This window comes from Polistes fuscatus, unplaced genomic scaffold (assembly GCF_010416935.1).
Source record: "Polistes fuscatus isolate 324 unplaced genomic scaffold, CU_Pfus_HIC Scaffold7, whole genome shotgun sequence".
In the NCBI taxonomy this organism is placed as follows: Eukaryota; Metazoa; Arthropoda; class Insecta; order Hymenoptera; family Vespidae; genus Polistes; species Polistes fuscatus.
Window position 1 is genome coordinate 1090001 of NW_025113151.1, and position 21049 is coordinate 1111049.

The 21049-nt window shown below is 34.1% G+C and overlaps 1 protein-coding gene across 8 annotated transcripts; it reads right to left on the minus strand.

Moving 5' to 3' along the window:
* Positions 1-629: 629 nt before the first annotated feature.
* Positions 630-19528, minus strand: LOC122523915 (MAP kinase-activating death domain protein). Of its 8 annotated transcripts, XM_043645891.1 has the most exons (34): positions 19383-19528; positions 17651-17893; positions 17315-17483; positions 17057-17222; positions 16761-16941; positions 16532-16689; positions 16146-16446; positions 15733-16062; positions 15538-15570; positions 14914-15032; positions 14069-14841; positions 13749-13987; positions 13082-13273; positions 12036-12365; positions 11879-11947; positions 11616-11816; positions 11338-11545; positions 11183-11269; positions 10954-11093; positions 10705-10863; positions 10428-10619; positions 10246-10351; positions 10033-10172; positions 9614-9754; positions 8864-9008; positions 8642-8771; positions 8346-8562; positions 7988-8260; positions 7698-7877; positions 5738-5746; positions 2689-2761; positions 2550-2596; positions 2144-2295; positions 1825-1954 (listed from the first exon to the last, which is right to left on the minus strand). In XM_043645891.1, exons 2-33 carry the CDS (start codon positions 17753-17755, stop codon positions 2185-2187), a joined length of 5724 nt encoding a protein of 1907 aa, XP_043501826.1. In that variant the 5' UTR covers positions 17756-17893; positions 19383-19528; the 3' UTR covers positions 1825-1954; positions 2144-2184. The 8 variants fall into 8 exon arrangements, with proteins under 8 accessions (XP_043501822.1, XP_043501819.1, XP_043501820.1 ...); XM_043645887.1 differs by lacking the exon at positions 2144-2295 and having other exon boundaries at positions 630-1954; positions 16761-16932; XM_043645884.1 differs by lacking the exon at positions 2144-2295 and having other exon boundaries at positions 630-1954.
* Between the last annotated feature and the right edge of the window lie 1521 nt (positions 19529-21049).

Here is a 21049-nt window from a genome sequence, read left to right on the forward strand (position 1 = left end):
CAAATAAGCGTGTTCTGCTGCAACGGAACTCTACCATGTATGCATGTATTTCTCTATTGTTCTTTTTTTTTCTTTCTTTTTTTTTTGTATTTTTTCTTTTTATTTTTTTATATAAAAAAAAAAAAAAAAGAGAAAAAGAGACGAACCAAAGAAGGAAGTTTTTTTTTTTTTTCGTATGATATGTCGTTTAAATGTTTTACGATAAGACAGAGACGATCGATCATGAGACCTGAGGAAGGCAAAACACAATTTTATTTCTTTTTTTTTTTTTCTCTCGTCGCGTATCTCATACGCGTCGATGTTGCGTATTTTTTTTTTTTATTATTTTCTTTATGTCCGATTATTATTATTATTATTATTATATTTCATTAGCATTACGATATTTTTGCTCAGCGTCTCGTTCAACTAATTATTTAATAATCGCTGTTGTGTTTCTTTTTTATCTTTTACTATTTTTTCTTTCGTTTTTTTTTTTTTTTTTTTTTTTCTTTTTAAATAGGAACCTCTAAAATAGTCACCGGGTGATTTGTCTTTCTTTGCTTTCTTTTCTTTTTTATTTTTATATATATATATGTATATTTTGTTGTTGTTATTATTATTATCATAATTTTATTCTTGTTTTTTTCTTCTTTTCGGAATATTTAACGAGAGATCGCTAAAATACGAAATGCGGTTAACTTTTCTTTACTCAAAAAGTCGCGAGTTGTACAACATCTTTGACGACTAACGGATAGAACGGCTATTCTTGATCGGTCGTTTTTATATTTTTTTTTTAATCCACTTGGATTCGTGCATATTTAATATCTATAAGTACGCGTACAGATTCTAGTTTTTTTTCTTTTCTTTTTTCTCAAAATTATGTGATCTCTTACAATATTCATTACGTCTCTCTCTCTCTTTCTCTCTCTCTCTCTCTCTCTCTCTCTCTCTTTCTTTCTTTTTCTTCAATTATATTCTCGTGTTATATATATACTGAAAAAAATATACACTTTCTATACACTGCTGTAATGTATAATACAAGTACATTTGTTCCTGTGTATATTCTCTGTATGTTTTACAAGTTTTTCATTATATCTTTTATGTTTTATCTCTTTTTCTCTCTCTCTCTTTCTCTCTCTCTCTCTCCGTTCCTATTTCTTTCTTCAGTGCACTTTGTTTTTTGTTATATCGATTACATATATCACATGTTACAATGGAAGTATCGAACGAGTGGAGAAATAAAGCAGGCCAAAGCGTTTAGAAATGATGAAGAATTTCGAAGCTTAGCTTGCTTGCTTGCTGTTCTTTTTAATATTATGGTTTTTTTTTCTTTTTTTTTTTTTTTTTTTATTTCTTAGGAAAATACCACGCCGACGAACATTTATTAGATTATTCCAAGGCTGAAGAAGAATGAAATGGATACACAATTCGTGCTTTTTACGTTAGATTCATTCATACCCAAGGTAGGCAAGCGTAAGGAGCGCATTTATTGTAATCATGCACGAATGGGAGAGAGTGTCTGCCTTTGTGTCAGTGTTGTTGAGGAAAGGGTTCAAATTGCGTGTTCGTATTTCCCTGTGTGACTTGATTAGGGCTATTTTCATCCCTTGGCGATACTTGCGACTGCCGTCTCTGTTGTTGACGTAATTGTTGTTGCTGTTGTTGATGCTGCAATTGTATTTGCTGTTGTTGATGCTGCAATTGTTGCTGACGTTGTTGTTTCTGCTGCTGTTGGCGCAATTGCTGCTGATACTGTTGCTGTTGTTGTTGTTGTTGTTGTTGCTGCTGCTGCTGTTGTTGTTGTTGTTGTTGTTGTTGTTGTTGTTGTTGCTGTTGCTGTTGTTGTTTTTGTTGTTGTTGTTGTTGTGCTGCTGCTGCTGGAGTAATTTTTGATTTGGCTGTTGTGGTTACGTTGCTCTAAACCAGCAGCCAAATAAGAAAATACACAGAGTACCGCGTAACAGATTTGATCTGCCTGTGAATATGAAAATTTGTATAATTATGCATACTGAAATTTCCATATGTATATATATATACGATAAATTGTAAAAGAGGATAAATATAAAATCGTGCGATCAATAATGCAACGCAAAGGTAAAATTGAAATAATATATATATATATTAGGTAAAAATAATTAATAAGGATTGTGGGAGAGACACTTACTTTAAACTCGTGAAACGAAATGAATCATCGTAAATAAAGCTTCATGCAGTATCTTTATCCGACAAAGATTCAAGATGAACCTCTGACGAAAGTTCGGCAACGGCAAACGCAATTGAAAATATCCGATGTATACAGTGTATCATCTCGTTAGCCTGTCGGTTCAACGTAATTATAATCAAAAGAAAAAGAAAGGAAAAAAAGAACAAACTGAAAAAAGATCTATTACTTAGAAATAATATTAAATTAATGACATTAATTTTTCATGCGTATTTATATATATCCATGAATGAATTTTATCATGGAACTGAACGAATAATATTGAAAACAATATCGGGTGAAAATAAGCATCTTAAAATATTCCTCTTTATTTTTTTTTTATTTTTTTTTTATTTTTTATTAAACTCACCATTTGCGACTTATATTTACGTTGTATTACTTGTCTAGTTTTAGGATCTGAAACAGAGATACACGTAGAAAACGTAAATTGCAGTACCTTAGATAATTGCGTTTTGTGTAGATTCGCCATTGTGAGATTAATTACTCACTGAATTCTTCCAAAACAAAGATTCCATCCTTCTGGGTAAAGCACTTGCGGATATGATCGAGTCTTACAAAAAACTGCAAATAATAGAACAATTTATGCGTTAACGAGCGTGAACTCGATGATAAAAAATGTCTACGCTTCCATGCAAGTACCGTTTAAACTACGTCTACGGGTGTCTGTCTACCTTTCTTTAAATGAGAAAAGAAGACCGATCACAGCTCTTTTGTAGAAACATTCTATAAGAAAGGGACACATGGTACGCGTTTATTGGAATTATTTGTTCAAATGTATACAACAGCCGATCAACATGAGTCTCGTGGTTAATATGCGTCTGCATTTTGCAAAAAAAAACAAAGAGGAAAAAAAAAAGATCATCGTTTGTTCGAACGCACCTGGAATTATTTAATCAACCTATTAATTAAAGTTACCCGTTTTTTTTTTTACAATAATCATCTTAAGATGATCTTTTTTTTTTATTGTGCATTTTTGTAATGACTTTTGTTTCGAATACGTGACGATGACCGCGTGAAAGCCTTCAAAAGAGAAGATTTGGAAATTCATGCCAATAGTGCAAATTTGTATTCACATTGTATTCGTGAAAAATTGATAATACGAAGGCAGCAAAGCAAGGCAATCCTTTTTCAACATCATGCATCGTCATTTTCTAACGTGAATATTACTATCTATTGAAGTGTCCATTCGCAAAGTTCAATGAGATCAATAACAACATCGGAAGATTTAGAAATCATTTCTTACTAATTTGATTAAAAATCAAACATCATTCGTATGAAAAATCTTATTATTAACATTGCCAGAAACTGTACTCTCGTGATCCATGATTCGTGTATCAATAAAAATACAGTGCTATTCTAAAATGTAAAAAAATATTCAATGAATCAGGAAAGTCTCTTTATTCGAATGGTAAAAGCTATAAAAAAAATAAATTGTTCTTTTGAGAAGAAAAAAAAAGAAATGAAAAAAAGACAAATTAGAGGACAAGATTTAAAGATAAGGATTTAATGGAAGTGGCAAAAGCGAAGCTTACGAAAGCTCAGGCACGCACCCATGCATCATATTTTTTTGGGGGGATTTTTTTCCTTTTTTTTTTTTCTTTTTGTAATTGCAACGAACAACATATCGCGAACAACACATCAGCAGCAGCAATAGCAATGGCATTGGCATTGGCAGTGGCAGTGGCAGTGGGTTAATATTTAATCAGCAGCAGGCAACTCTGGAGATGGCCTAAACTTATTGTATGTTATCAACCGCTTAGCGTCGGATAGTCTGCTAAATGTGCAATCGCATCGTCTAGATATAAATATATAGATATATATATGTAATATTTATAGCGGTGGACGGGGTACCTCGATAATGATGCACAGTCATGATTAAATATATTCAAGTGCTATGTGTGAGATAGTTAGTCAAAGTGTGTTAGTAAGTAGTAATAGTAGTAATATAGTATTAGGAGAATTTTAATAAGAAATAATAATAATTATTATTCGTATGTGCTCGATAGAAGAGAATGGAAGATAGGAGGAACATCACGCATCAGTGCCATGCTAGAAATCATCTCATGGTGTTTGTATGTATATATGTGTATGTGTGTATTTATGATAAAACGCGGTGTGTAATTATGATGGTATAGGAATTATAATGAAATTGAGATAATAGTAGTTAGTTTGGAATCAAAATTTGATTGAATTTTAACGTTAATTACGAATGAGACTGTTGTTGTTGTTGTTGTTGTTGATTGAATTATATTTTCTTATTGTTAGATTGCTATTTAATTTAGGAATGGCGATGTATAACACGACACAATTGCTCTACTGCGTGATCGGCGCCATCAGAATAGCCTGGTTAATAAAAGGTCACCGTCTAACGGAATCCCGTCTTACGGTAACCTTTCGACGTTCATCAAAATTGGGTGACATTTTTGGTTGTTGTTCGAGGACCAATAATTGAACCATTTCATATCATGCAATTTTTTTGATTCGTTATATTTATATTTTAGATCAATCGTTTCAAGATGTCTCCCGATTTTGTACACGTTAATTATTTATTGAGAACAGTATTTGTTAGGCACTACAGGTGTTACTACACGATTCGCTACTATTTCGGCACATACTTTATCTACGGCCGTACTCCGAAATGAATATTATTATTTTGTTTTGTTTTGTAACTCGAGAAAAACTTATTATGCAGCATAATCGCGTTAGAGAAAAAATTAGATCAAAGAGAAAATTCATTCTTCTTCAATTTCTAACATTGATCTGCTGAAGTTTATCTTACGATTATCCGAATCCTATATCGGATCATCGATGCTTATGCTGTTGTTGCGAGATGCGTCTTTAAAATCTCATCATTTTTTTTTAATTATTTTACAACCATATTTTGTTCAATCGTCAAACCTAAACGTTCGTTTCTGCCATTTCCAGTAGCATTGCGTTCGAAGAGCATTGAATATCGTGTGGTTTTCATTTTCAATAATATTTGTTGGATTCATTCTTGACATTTATATATATATATATATACATATATATATGTATGTATACGTATATACATATCTAATAATTATAATAATCATAAAAAATAAAAGAAAAGAACAACACTGATAATCGTGAATGCGTTGGGGGGAGTATAAAAAGATAAAAAAAGAAATAAATAAATTTTGGGACGATATTTAATTCGTGATACACGTATGTATGCGTGTGCTCGTTAACTACACACATATATACCTACGTATCGCAATCACAACGGACAGTACCAAGACATCGATCGATGGTGAGAGAACAGTAAGATAGACAGAGCAGATCAGTCGTTTCAAATGCAATTCAAGAATGTGTGGTTAATATATATATATATATATACATACTATATAAATATATGTATATATATACATATACATAAATATATATAAATATATGTATGTAATAGTGAGAAAACGATAAAAAGTAACGGTAAAAGAAATAAGCATTTCCGGAACACGGCCAACACTGAGTATAATTAAATATTGGATTTATAACAAATAATGATTTGTTGATTAATACCTCGAAATCCTGCTTGCCCAGCCGCGGGGCATTGTCGATGGACAGGACACGAAACAGAAAACAGAAATACAAAAAATTATATTTCGTAGACAATAATATCCACTATGTAAAAAGAGAGACAGGGTTGCACGGTGACATAATATTAGCTATTTACCTATCGACGTGGCCAATTAATATATATTAACGACAAAAGGTTTCATTGTTCAAGGACCATCTCAAAAGTTCCCCAAGCTGAGGAAAGTCTATCTCTTCTTAAATAAAAAAAAAAAAAAAAAACAAAAAAAATAGAAACAAATATTTCTATTATCTACTTTAAATGATTTTTTCTTTTTTTTTTTTTTTTTTCTTTTTTTTTCAACTTTATTTTATATCTATTTGTCTATTAATTTATTTCACATTTGATAGACTTTCCTCCGGTGTGACCACGACAGAAAAAAAAAAAGATATACTTTAAGACTGGAAAAATCTTTACGCAGCATCCAACATTCATATACAAGTCATAATGTATAGTATAATATATATATGTATATATATATATATGTATATATACATATATATAATATGTAAAGGTAATACTTTTTTAAACGATCCGTATATCCTAGTATATCCCTTAACTCCTATAAACGTAACGTAAATATATATATATATGTATAAATATAAATAAGTGTGTGTAGATAATATATAATTGTTATAATACAGATAAAAAAGAGTCTGCAGCTGCACATCGAGCTCCATGCAAGAAAACATTGATGAACGCTTCAACAAAATATTTGCTCAACAAAATGACCGATCCAAAAAATCAGAGCAATGTCATTTAATGCCCTGCCACGAGTTTTTTTTTCAAATATTAATCCTTATCCTATCTTTTTATTTATTTTTTTTTTTTTTTTAATAGCAATATATAAAGAATATATTCTCGAGATTATGGACCAAAACTGCGCCCCCCGCCCCCACCCATCTCCCCTCGACCCGTTCAACAAAATCACTTATGTTTTCCTGACGATATTAAATCATTCTTCATTCGCTTTATCTCTCTCGCTCTTACTCTTGCACTCGTTTAAACATTCTCACATTCATATTATATTCTTCCAAGAAATTTTTTCTATCGTATCCAACCTCTCTTCATCCCCCCCCCCACCTCCCACCTCCTCCTCATCCACCCTAATCCTTTTGTTGTTCCCCCAAATTCGCGTTAGATCAGACCCCTCGCGAAAATTGATCATACATAAGACTGATAAAATACGTACAGATACAAATTTAAGCAGAGATCGTAGTGGCTAGCGATGGGAGATAATATTGAGTGGTCCTTGCATCAATGCAGTAACGAAAAAACACAGAGAAAGAGAGAGAGTATTCAATAATCGAAACAATACGAAGAATAAAAAAAGGTAGTGGCTGAGCGCGACGGCTATGCTCTTTGATTTTGCATTAAACTTCAATTCAACGATTCATTTTTATTCTAACTTATGTTAAATCATTTCTTTTTTATATTTGAACATATTATTTTTGATTTTTGTATGTTGGTCGGATCGTTGAATCGAAGCGAGAAAATGTATTTTTTGAAAAAGTATTACTCAACTTATGTACAATCGTCGAACAATTATACCTTTGTTTTAAATATTAACATTAGAGGAAACAGTAACATTGCAAAAGATGAAGGAAGAAGAAAAATAAAGGTAGGAAAAGATCAAGAATTTAGATAGATAGATAGAGATAGAGATAGAGATAGAGATAGAAAAATAGTAGTACCTATGAAGAACAGAAGAAATAGGAAAAAATGTAGTCGTCAAATATGAGATAGTATATAGAAATAATCGATGGATGTAAAAGTAAGTAATTAGAGAAAGGAAATATTAGTACAACTGGTAAAGTTGAAGTTTTCATTCTTCTTGCACCCTCGAAAATACGTAAAATGTGTAATGCGAACGTATAACGGGCAAGGATGGTGGACTGGTCGTACCTTGCTGTTTGCGAAGAGAAGACCAACACCTTCCATGCAAACCTGAAGAAGCCCACCCTCTCCCGTTCGCATATCTTGAACTGGAAATTCGCCTCCCAATTCGATACCAATGTTTCCCCCTCTTCCACGTGCAGCGGCTTTTTCCATCGCGTCTTTTATGCAATAGTAAAGATCTTTGCACTGAAAATAAGGTGTCAGGATAAATCATTCTTATTGGATTTGATTATTTTTCATTTTTTGGATTGAAATGCGAACGATCAGTAGCAGTAGTAGATACAAATTCTACTCACTTTCTTCGTATAATATTTATGAAATTGCGTTTGACCACCGTTTCGTCTCCACAAACAAAGAACCTTGTTTTTCGGACTGTATGTCATGTTAACCAACCGTTCGTACCACCAACGTTCAACGATAACCCCATTTACCGATCTCAGAACAAGACCATCGTGACGTACTTCGAGGAATCTTAAATCACCCTCGGCATCTACGCCAGCGTGAACGGTGAATGATTGACGATGCATTTGTCGCGACGTCAATGGTTTTAAATCGATATCGTTACCATACTGAAACGATATTTTCATAAAATTAAATATATTTATCTTTTAATACATTACAAATCGATAATAGGATTTTTTTAAAGAAACATACGAGATTGTTTATCTGATCAAGAAGCTGATTCAGTTCCTGACTGTAAATCAAACCGATGTGACTCTTTCCCAACAACCTACGAACTTTACGTTTCACCTCGTTCTTTTCAACGTTCAGCATTACCAAAATTGCAGTTAAGTTATGCAACAGAGAACACAACAATCGATCCTCGTCGTGTTCCAATCGACGTCTTTCGCTGTCGCTCAAACTTTTGTACCTAAACGAACGAACGTTGTTTCATTTCTCTCATCGTCGTTATTGATTTTTAAAATGAATTCGAATACAACGATCATCACCTTTCCATCATTTCTCCTGCCCCTTGGTCCATACCCAACATATCTCGTTCTTGCGATACCGCGTCTAAAAATGCATCCTCCCAGAATTGCATTTGGTCCCAAAGATTCGATCTTTCTTTACCCAAAAGACCTGACCGAAAATTTGTTCGTGAATTTGACATTCTTTTTTTTTTTTTCTTTTTTCTTTTTTATTCTCTTTCTTTTCTCCGCTGATATAATTACCTTCGAAGAGATAAGTTCGAGCCGTTTCAGGACTAGACATCGGTGTGGTAGAGATTAAATTTCCACCATGGTACCTGAAGCCTGTACTCAACGATGATTTACTGGACCAGACGCTACCTGTACGTTGTTTTCCTTGACGCGGAAACTGGAAACAGAAGATCGAATAACGTCGATACAAATATGAAATTACACGTTCACCTTACTTGTTACCAATAAAATATTACTAATCATTGATCTAAAATAGTATTGCGAACGTTTCCAAACGCATACATTATTTTTTACAATTAAGTGATTACTTAATTGAAGGATCGTATCGTGATGGGAGAAATAGATATAAGCGGTAAAGTAATTAGCATAATTAGATCCGTAAGTTCGCCTTGAACTCGTTAGTTTCGTGTTGTTTGTTTCATTGAAATAGCATTCACCGAAATAAAGAAAAAGGTAAGAAAAAAAAAAGAATAATTAATATAATTAAAAACGCAGTGAGTGGAAATAAATGCGTGAAGCAGCTAAGGGTAATAACTAAACTATCAACTACGTCATTTCATTTTCTAATTCTAACTACTATCAAGGCTAATTCTCGTGAATTTTCAATGAAGAAGAAAAATTCTAAGATTTATAGAAAAAGAAGATGTAGAAGTAGAAGAAGAAGAAGAAGAATGAACGATCTCCTTTTAAAATATTCTTTATAGTTTAATAATATAATATCATCTACTTGAATTAATTGAACTAATTCAATAAGAAATTTACATTGCCTTGTTCGACCTCGCTATCAGACACGGTGCTTCGGAAAGAAGCTTGATGTGATTGCCGAAAAGCAGGATTAGTGATAATGCTACCTCCGTCAGTGGACAAAGCTTCGCTGCTTCCTGTTCCACCTCCCCGCCCACTCTAAAAAACATATCATGTTCATACATAATGTGGTATAGAATTATTCAATTATTTGCCTGTTCATTAAAGAATTTCATCCGAATTGGATCAGCTGACGCCAACGTAATTAAATGCACAAAATCATAAGGCCAAATATATTCTTTATTCGAATAATACGAATCTTACGGTATCTAAAAACGCGTTAAAATCAAATGCCATATATCACATTTGACGACGTTTAATCATCAATGATTCGTTTCGCACGATGTTTGTCGAAGAGAGGAATATCTTTCTCGTACCTCTGAATCAAATGACGTTAGCTTGCACAAAACCTTTTTTTTTTTCGTGAACATATCCAAAAACATGTCAGTTGTCGATTGTCCAGCGTCACTTGTATGCTGTGCATGGGGTAACTCAAGTTGAACTTGAGATGATATTTCTGAAAAATCAAAGGGAAATTATTGATCTGATTTCTTTGATAATTATTACTTTGCTGTTATTCGATCGTGTACCTTGCGTTTGTGGACTTCGTAATCTTTGAGATATATCTAGAAGTTCACCTTGATTCGGGGATTGCGGGGACTTCAAATTTTCTTTGCTACCGAACGGGCTCGATGCCTGGAACAATAAATAATTTCATTAACAATTGTTTCTCTCATATTACATTATAATTCATTATTTTGATTCGACAAACCTGTGATAACAGTGAACCATCGAAACCACCTTCCGATAGATCCTTGCTCCAATAATGCGTATGAGCAATTTCCATTAATTGAAAAACAGAAGCCATTCCACCTAATCCAAAATTATGATAAGTATGACCGAGACCATGAACCACTGCTTGAAGGCACTTTAGCATTCCCTTATAAACTGGTTTGGAGATACACTAAAATGGAATAATAATCATTGTTTAATCAAATCTAAATCGCGCAAGTAACATAAATTAAAGTTAAACGTGTAAGATTATTTACCACATCGTCGATGTGGTCATCTGGACTTATTTTTCTATGAAGCCCTTTATTGAGTTTCGTTACGACCAGGTCTCGATAGCTTTCATCTTCCATGAGTTTCTTCAATCTATTCAATTTAAGCCAGCCCACCCCTTCACCAGCTAAAACTTGTGTTACCACCTAGAATAAAAAAAACATAATTAAAAATAATCAGAAATAATTGTATTTAGGAGATTTATATAAATTAAATTATTATTGAAAAGTACATACGTCTGTCAAGAAGGCTTGATTGTCACTGTTTGTACTAGATCGTTCAGCATTTTGCATCCTTTGCATTTCTTCTTGATTGGCTTTCATCGAAGAATGTTTTATCAATGACGAATTCTCAACGAGACCTGTTTTTCCTGAACCTGTAATCATGATTATACTTTTCGTCTCCACAATTCTTTTTTTTTTTTTCTTTTTCTTTCATTCATAACTTTGATTTAATATAACCAACCTTTAGGAAATGGTCCAAACGATGTACCAGATTTTTCCTTAGATTTTTGCGACTGCACAATATTTCGATTAGAAGTATTTCTGCTACCTGTGAAAATAAAATATATGAGAATATTTTGAAAATTTGAGCGATCATGATAAATGAAATATACATGCCAAATAAATCACTGAACATGCTGCTCGTTTGAGCAGCGATGCCGTTCAAATCGCTGCTAAAGTTGCTGAAAAAATCACGACCAATTTCTCTACGTGCCGAACGATTATCCGAAGCAACCAATTGAGTACTGGATGATTCTCTTCTTTGCGTTACTCCTGGGGATGGTGGAGTATGCGGTGGCGAAAATTGTTGCGACTCTCCGAGACCCTGAAGTAACAGTAAAAATTAAATATTACAAGGAATTACCTCAACTAATCTAACAGCCATTTGTGGATACCTTTAGCAAGCCCTTTTTCGTTGCAACCTCTTTAGCACTCTTGGTTAAATCACCGAACGTACTTTTACCCATGTACGTTAAATCGTCGAAAGTATTTTTGCTCACACCTGCAGCTGTCTTGCTTGCTTCGATCGCAGTTTTGGATGCCTCCTGAACAGATTTCGTAGCTTCGCCTACAGCCTTCTTCGTTTGTTGTGTGAACTGTGAACAGACGGTATTCATATACAATTGTATAATTATTTTCAAGTAATTAAACATAATACCTGTTCCAGTGGTGCAAACAAACTATCTTCACCTGCTTCGGTGATCTTTTCCTTTGCTTGATGCTTCAGCTAGAAATAGAAATTTTTTTTAAAATATATATATATATTTTTTTTCATAATTCAGATAAAACAATAAAATAACATAGAAGATAAATACTTTGTCCATATGAGCAAGAAGTCCATCCTGACTACTCTGTCTGGTTGTTTCTCGTACGAGATCTTTAGCTTGGGTTGCAATTTGTTCAAACAACGAACCCTGGGATCCTTGTCTCATGACACCATTTCCAGGTAATCCAGTATTGTTCTTGTGTCCATTAGGTGAACCAGGTGCCACTTGCTGACGAGATGCTACAAGAGTTTCACTATCCATACTACCACTGAGTTGTCGGGTTAAAAGTGGGCTCGTACTAGATCCAAAACTTGACGTTCGTGCCAAAACATTGCCAACGCTTGGCTGTCTTTGAAGACTCGTTCCACTGGGCATCACCTTTAACATCATTTACAACAAATTTCTTATTTCGATGAATGTTTTTTCGTTTAAACTCGTTTCATCTTTGCAATAAGCTTTCATTCAAAATATCTCACGCAATATTGTGCAGACACCAAATTAATTCTAAAAAGTTAGATCGATATACTCAGTGGACAGTGTTCTCTACTACCAGTACAGTATCAAACAAATCGTTTTATTATTACTGAACATTGTTAAAAGAAGTTAGAAACTACATACTGCGTATCAGAATTTTTTGGATTGATTATTGTAACAACTTGTATCAACAATAAAATAAGAAATTTACTTATATATATAATTCATGAAAATTCGTTAGGAAAAGGGAGAAATATTATACACAAAAATTATACGTTTAATCTTATATACTTAGCTACGTTAGGAAAAATATGATGTTATATACGTGTAGATAAATTAAACGAATAGAGAGAGGACCCAGGAGAGTAGATACACCGTACATTAACTGTAAGATCAAAATTCAGTTTCATGCCAAGTGATGTATTATTTTTGTTGCTTTGTTCGAAACACGGTGACATTAGCGCAAGCCAGTGAAATTGACAATGATACCAGATGTGCATGCACTCGTATAGTTGACACAGAAAGAGAGAGAGAGAGAGATAGAGATAGAGACAAGGCGGAATCTTTTGAATAGATAAATGCAGGACAGAAATCCGATGCACGCATATAGAATGACTCACAGGAACCATATATCTAGTGACGCGCGATGTCCTGTGAGGGGTGGTAGTGCGTTCAGTGTCGTTGAGCAAGGAGTTACCTAATGACCCCATGCCCACTCCAAACTGGCCTACTGAACTTTGTGCGCTCAGGATTGTGCGTGGAGTTATTGTCGATGCAGAGTCTGACTCAAAACTACCACCTTCCTCTTTATCCTATGACCAAGTAATTCATTAGCACAAAAAGCATGTAAACATAGAAACAAAAATTATGATGAAAACGTTTAATTATGCATGATAGATAAGATAATAATGTTAACAATGGTACTAGCCGAATTTCAACGAATTATGTTTGTTCATCGATAATGACAGAGATTTTTAACGATCAGACATTTTTCAACGAGACACTCGATTCATATTTTAAGCGATAGAGAATAGCAGAGGAATGAAAAGATTGTTGTTGCTTTTTTTTTTTTTTTTTTTTTTTGAGAGGGGTAGAAATATAAAGCTTGCTTGAAAAAGAAGATATAATGTGATATGTGAACGGCAAAGAACATCGTGATAAAAAGCCCATCATCGTTCTCTCTTTTTGAACGTAATCGTTTCTAGTATATCTAATTTAGTATCATATATTGATAATAAAAGAACATTTCACATTTGTATAAAACCATTCCACCTTTCGCTCACTTACATTGGTCGATTGGGATGTTTCCAAAGCTTTGGGATTCAATTCCAATTCGGAGTCTCTGTTAAAACTCGGACTGCTGAGATCACTGTGACTGGAGGATGTACTTGGTGGGCTTTCCGGACGTACGGGTGATTCCTCTTCTACTCCAGGATATTGCAAGGAACTCGGTGGATTGTAAATGTTTTTAGGGTCTATCGAAAGTGCCATTTGTTGAGGTTGACTTACTTGAGGACAATTGTAACCTGTAAAAACAAACAATATATATATAATTTAAATAAGAAATGAGATTGTGTGAAAAATATTCGTAAAAATTGTATACTCACTCGGTGATAAATCTGACGATGCCATTTCCGAGACAAAATCACTTAGAGAAGAATAAGAAGAACTGGTGCTCTCTGCCCCTTCGGAATCCGAACCACTTTCATCGGTCGGTTGACTTTCCAATTCCTTCAATGCATTAACTGCATTTGCCAATGAACTAGAGTTATCCCAAACTTTGAAATGTATCGGCTCGAGACCGGCAGCGTACCATTTAGGTTTATCACCGATTTGGGTCGGATCAAATACACCGGTTTGTACTCTCAGAAAAGCAACGTTACTCGGTGTGAGGGACCACTCGGCGAGAAATTCGACGGCTTGCGTGCGGGCAAATTTGTTCAAAAATTGACTAGCTCTTGGTCGCGAACGGAGGAATGAATTGATTTGAAATGCAACTACGGGTCGAGGATAAAGCCTCAAGGTGCGCGTGTGTTCGGTAAAGTTGGCTAAGAGATTCTGGGAATTGAAGAATCGAACCATAGCCACTCTTGTTGCGATATCAACCGAATCAACGTCGTTGCCGTAAATAAATGGGTTAAAGGGTGATGCCGTAGTCGAAGTTGTCGACGTTCCACTGGCTGTCATGGTCCCAGGTACAGTTATTGGTGATGACGATGAAGGAGAAGGTGTACCACTTCCTCCAGATGCCGAAACTGATGACATCGCAGCTGATAACGATGGACGACGTAACTGTGATGCATTCCCGCCCAATGGGCTTTGTTGAACATGATGACCATGTTGATAATCAACGCTTGGCCTGTTCCTCATTGTCGAGACGCTAAAAATAATATGAAGTTTATTATTGGACAATAGAATGAAGCTTAAAGTTTGTTCAATTTTCATACTTTACCTTAAATTCTGATAATGTTGAGAAGCTGTGCTTTCTCTTCTGCTTGGTGATTGAGAAGACAATCGTGAGGGCCAAGTGTCTTGGGGTATGGCTTGCGAAGCTGACATACTACCCATTGTCTGAAAATATTTCAACATGAAAATATATGTATAATGATTAATTAAGGAAAAGAAGCAGACTGGCTTGTCTACAAAATCTATGACTGCAAGCGTATTATAAAACTTTAAATATAATGTACTCAATGTAATTCTACTTTAAAGAAAACAATTAAATTAGCTATACGTATGGCACTAATAGGATTATTGCAAAAACAATAAAGGAATATAGTATTAGGTTGTCCCATAAGTTTCTTCCTTCCGTTTCTGTTTTGTATGCGGCTCGAAGTCATAGCGTGATGCGGAAAAAACTTATGGGACAACCTAATATATAGTTCGATGCGTCCGATAAAATCGATTCTCCGGCAAGGAAGGTACGACTTTCGTCGCTATGCAGGTATCAAATGAAAAAAGTAAAGGGATTAACTACGACACTGCAACAGATTCCGCTTACTGTTTTAACACTACTGTAAAATAAAAATATTATTTAAATAAATATAAAACTAAAAGACCAATAGAGAATATTTACACCAGAGCCAACTTGATCCATCAGTTGCATTGCCTGCGGAAACGAATGGATTTAGAATTATTAGATGGTGGATGGGATTAATTGTGCGATATGATATTAACCCTTTCGTAAAGGGTTCAAAGAGAACACCGTCAATATGATTTAAAGAGATAGAAGAAGAAGAAAATATTTAATGAATTATTTAATTAAACTTACTTGTTTCAAATGGTTCTTTAGTATGGTACCTTCCGGTTCAGGCAAGGCCGGTAATTGATCAGCCGAACCAGAAGGTGCAGTTATTTTATTGCTATCGAGATCCACGAGCCAGACATCGTCGGGCATTTTGAAATTTTTCTTATACATTAAAAAAGATGCTGGTATTCCGATGATGTATGGAGTCGGGGCAAGTAATAGTTGTTCTGCACAGCTCATGCAGGTTGGTAATAACGGTATTGCAGGGAACATGTATTCTAAGGGATAGATCATCGTAACGAATGCCATTACCGACATCGACAATGCATTATAATCTCGGGATTGTAATACGATCTGAAATGTAGGAACAAATTCGACGTATTATCATAGAAAATTTTCATTCTATTGCGATAGATCAGTGTTCAAAATATAATTACCTTATTTTCTAATAATATGAGAGTAAGAACTTTTAAACATATTTCAACGCCAAGTAACTCGAGAGGCAAATGTAATGGAAAATCAATCAAAGAAAATCTCGTATGATCGGGTAATGCGAAACAAAGTGGTGGTTGTATATGCGACGATACTACTTCTATTTCTACACGGGTTTTCGTTGGTACGGGTACTGGACTGCTCAGCAATCTCAAAATCCACGTTTCTATCTCCCGTATATCGTGTAACACGATGGACGGTGTACCTTCCAAAACTTGACCACTGAGAACACTCCAGACTGAATCTCTGAAGATAAGAAATATAGACAAATAAATGACATATCTTCTGATATCTTGTAATATAATAAAAAGAAAACAGTAAAAGGTAGTACCTATTAGTTTGTCTCGAAGCTCCTACTTTTTGTGGAGTCGAATTATCGTTGCATGCGTCAATGATTTTCTTCAAAACGAACAGGCATTCGCGAAACATCGAAAAAAATGGATGATGAGAAATAATACAAAGTGACGTCAAGGAATGATTTCGAATCCTCTGAAAAATTAATATATATATATCAATATTTCGATTATTATTAATTAATAATTGAAAAATAAACAATTTACCTGTCGCCTTCGCGAAGCTCGTGGCGAGGGAGAATGACTGCCACCACTTTCACTGTCACCACTCGGTGCAGTAACACCTAATCTCGGTGCATAAGGTGCATGAGAGGTGTCGGAATCCCTTCTACTACTGGAACAATCTTTTTCCGAATCACTGGGACCAACCGCGCTGCTTCTATAGTCGCTATAAGGAACACCTCGAGATACAATCTCATAATCGTATTGATCTAACATCAGATTGGCAATGAATAAAATGATAAATATAATATTAGAGGAAAATATAGGATGTGACGTTTCACCTAGAAAATGCTGAATCCGTGCTCTTTTCCATACTCTTCCTCCAACTTTCTCTTCTAAACGTTGTATTGTATTTGTCTCGTCTCATTGAAATCCCACCCCGTGCATTTGTCCCAGCCCTTTCTATGGGTCGATAGAAATTCACGCAAATGCCATATCTTGTTTTTCCTATTTAAACAAAAAAAAAGAAATATACAATTAGGGAGAATTAAATAATCGTAATGGATAATATTATTCTGTTAAGTTTTTCGGATGTTAACCGGAATCCTTGTCGGTAAGGGTGAAAGTGAAAGATGTAGCCTCCCTTAAAGCTGTGCGTTTAGGTCCCACACTGCTGCAACCCTCTGGTTGACAAAAATACACCATATCCAGAGGTAAAGGAAAATCTTTGTGATCCTCCACTGGATATCTGCGCAACAATTCTGGAACCTATAATATTAACATAGACATTTATTTTCTCACCTTTTTATCTATCAGATATTAAACAACAACAAAAAACACATGTATAATTTAATTGTTTTTTTTATTATTTTTTAAATAATTTTAAAAATTTTTCATTATTTTAAAATGATCTAGATATATATATATATATATACCTGCACAGGTTGACGAGAAATCGGAGCCGATCTGGCTCCCACAATAGCAAGGTAGTCCACCAAACGTGGACAGAGTTGTTTCTTTTGTATATCCATGGTTGCCATTGAATGATCTGTCACCGTTTTATAGAATATATGGAAAAGTATTCTGCCAATGGCTTATTATTATCTTCGAGCTCGTTTCCTAATCCGATCATGGCTATTTCATTCTTCGATCTGCCGTCGTAGTCTCTTCTTGTCAGCCTATAAACGAAATATAAATATAACTTCATTTCTTTTTTTTTATTTAAATTTAGCTATACATTACGGTGACAACCGTAAAGATCAAACGCAATTATATCATTTTAAAATATTCTTGAGAATCAATTTATCAAATGAAATCTTACTACGATTCTTTAATCGTAATATCACGTGAAAAAATAAAAAAAAGATACTAGTTCCCAGGAACTATCATCATTCTCTAATCAAATAACGATCGCGAACGTTGTTAATTGACCGTGACACTATTCGCCATCCCAGTACTTTCCTATTAAAGTTATTGATTTCTCTGGACGCAAGGGCAACGCCGTGGCTGGCGCATCCGCACGTTCACCGTCTTTCCCTAGTTCGCACTGTTCGCGTTTTTCTAAGCAGCATCACCACCACCACCTCTTTTTCCTACTCCTCCACCACCACTTTCCACCATTTCCACCACCACTGACAGAGGAAAAAATAGGTCGAGGGGAGTCCCTTGAAATATTTTACTAAATCTAGGGATATACCCTATGATAATAGGAAAATTCTTTCAAGTATCCCATCGATCCGAATGATAAATCGTAACCAAGAAAAACAACAAAAAAAACACATTGGATAGACAACGAGATAGAATGGATCCTAATAGGTGATAGAAAATAATTGAAATATTTAACAACCATAATCAGAAACGAATTTTAATTAGCGAAAAGGGGAGGGGGGGAGACAGACGAATTAATAATTGATCGGAAGGTGTTCTCAGACATATTGACGTTTCTCCTAACTAATTATCACCCAAATTGATCATACCTTTACGTAATCTTACGTTTTATCAATGGGGACACGTAAATGAGGAAAAAATTATTTAAAATGTTTCGACAAAAAAGGAAAAGTAACATGTCGAGACGTGATGAAATCCTGAACGGAAGCTAACTACAACGCAAACACATTCACACACACACACACGCGATTTATACGAAATACCTGTCAACGAGAATAATCCCATTGCGTGTTATTTTCCTCCCACCACCACCCCCTCACTGTTAGTTAATTAATAAAATAAAATTTCAGGAATTTTAGAACATAGATACATTCCGCGTAACTTTTTTGTTTTCCTGCCAGCAAACGAGGAACGGAATAGTGTTGTGAACCAACGAATGAGCAACCTATGGAACAACTAACTAACCGATATCACTCAGAGGTTTTCTGATAGCACGCACACTATACTTCGTTGCTTATTCATCCAGGCAGGCGCAAAACTAACAGGAGCGGATCGTACGGGCAAGTGCCATCGTCTCAAAACAATTGTACAAACAAAAACCATCATTTCTTTTTTTATTTTCTTCGATCATGATCATCATCATCATCATCATCATCATCATCATTATCATCATGTGTATAATCAACAATTTTTTCTTATCACAATTAGATTGAATTCTTTTGCCACGTGATCGTGGCTCGATTGCTATGAAATTATTTTCCATTTGAAAATAACACTTACTCTGTTATGTTTTGTATTTGTATTTGTATTTGTTTGTTTCTGTTTTTAACGTTGAACCAAACACCAGACACACTACGCGCTACCAGGGTGGCCTCCTACTGCTTCGAATTCGTAGAACCAACTCAAAACCTCTCTTTCTGTGTGTGTGTTTAAGCTTTACTACTACTACCAGTAGAATCGATCAATAACGCCCTCGAAACGCCGAGGGTTTGGCCTACCTTGCGCCCGGTTAAACCCTCTCTCTTACCTTTTTTTCCCTCTCTTTTTCGTCTAGTTATATCATTTTTTTTACCCCTTTTTTTTCTTTCTTATTGAAAAATTACGCTTCTCATTGCTCGCTCGCTTGCTAGTTTGTTCTACTCGACGTGATTTATCAATTTTTTTTCATTGCAATTTTGTAAAAATAAAAACTCGATGATGTAAGAGTTTCAATCCTTTTCCTCTCTAATTTTCTATGTTTATTTTATTTATATATTTTTTTATTATTTTTGTTTGTTTGATTATTGTGAATAAGGAACGTAATAACTACGCGTTTGGAATGTGTTAGAGGTGTTTTAATGAAAGATAATTAAATCGACACAGCTGTTCAATTTTGGGGATCTCATATATTATTATTATTATTATTATTATTATTATTATTATTATTACTTTTACCGTTTACATTTTTTGTTGTGTGTTCTGCACGACGATAGATTTATCAGTGGACGGTGAAAAGTTTATAACTTTTCTCTTTGTTGTTGTTGTTGTTGGTTTTGTTTTTCTCTTTTTTCTTTTTTCTTTTTTTTTATTTTAACGCAACACAATTTTCCAAAAAAATTTTTTTGGTTACATTTGCGATCGTTGTAAGTAGAGATGCTTAATTAAATGTTCACGATTAGATCGTCGGAAAGATGATGATACAATGTTTTGTTGTTTTCTTCACATTAATTTGACTTATTCATTATTATTTTGTTCATTTTTTCATTTTCATTTAGCTTAGACAAATAATAATACATGGTACATAGACAAATGCATAAATTAATACAATAATGTCAGCCCGAGTCTCTCATATTAAATATATTTCTTATTTATTATAATTACGGGCTGTGCAGCAGATCGTGGTATTAAAAAATACACAAACAATTTCTTAAAAGATATATTCGTTTAAAATATATATATATATAAAAAAAAAAGAAAAAGGATTACAAAAGAAGATTCTCTAAAAAAGAAAAAAAAACAACTGTAATACTAATCGTAAGAGAAAAAAAACAATGACAATAGTTCTGTCGCACATAATTTTAAAAAATAAATGACCAATTATAGTGTTCGCTAGATATTCTCGTTAATATAGAGAAAAAAAGTGAAAAAATAAAAGAAAATAAAGTATAACAATTCTCAACGTCCGCTGATAAGAGAGAAATATATATATATATATACGTATAAATAAATAACCTTCGCAAAACGTTTTAACGAGAGGAATTATGTTTTTCCTCGCGCGTTACGTTTTAATATTATATAGTATGCAAATACCTTTTTTTATTTCTTTTATTTGTGTTTTTCGTTTTATTTTCTTTTTTTTTTTTGCGTTACCCCGTTGTACTCTCGACGCTAGTAAAAAATACTGTACATCCGACTTTGACATTTAACTTTGACATTTGTTTAATAGTTCATTGTATTTTTTTTTTTTT

Excerpts from the sequence above, each read along its gene's own strand:
- LOC122523915 (XM_043645884.1), bottom strand. The coding sequence starts at position 17,755 with ATGGCAACCATGGATATACAAAAGAAACAACTCTGTCCACGTTTGGTG. Across the intron at positions 10,352-10,427 it reads ATGGTTCACTGTTATCACAG|GCATCGAGCCCGTTCGGTAG; the intron begins GTTTGTCGAATC and ends TTATTGTTCCAG. Across the intron at positions 7,878-7,987 it reads ATAAATATTATACGAAGAAA|TGCAAAGATCTTTACTATTG; the intron begins GTGAGTAGAATT and ends CCTTATTTTCAG.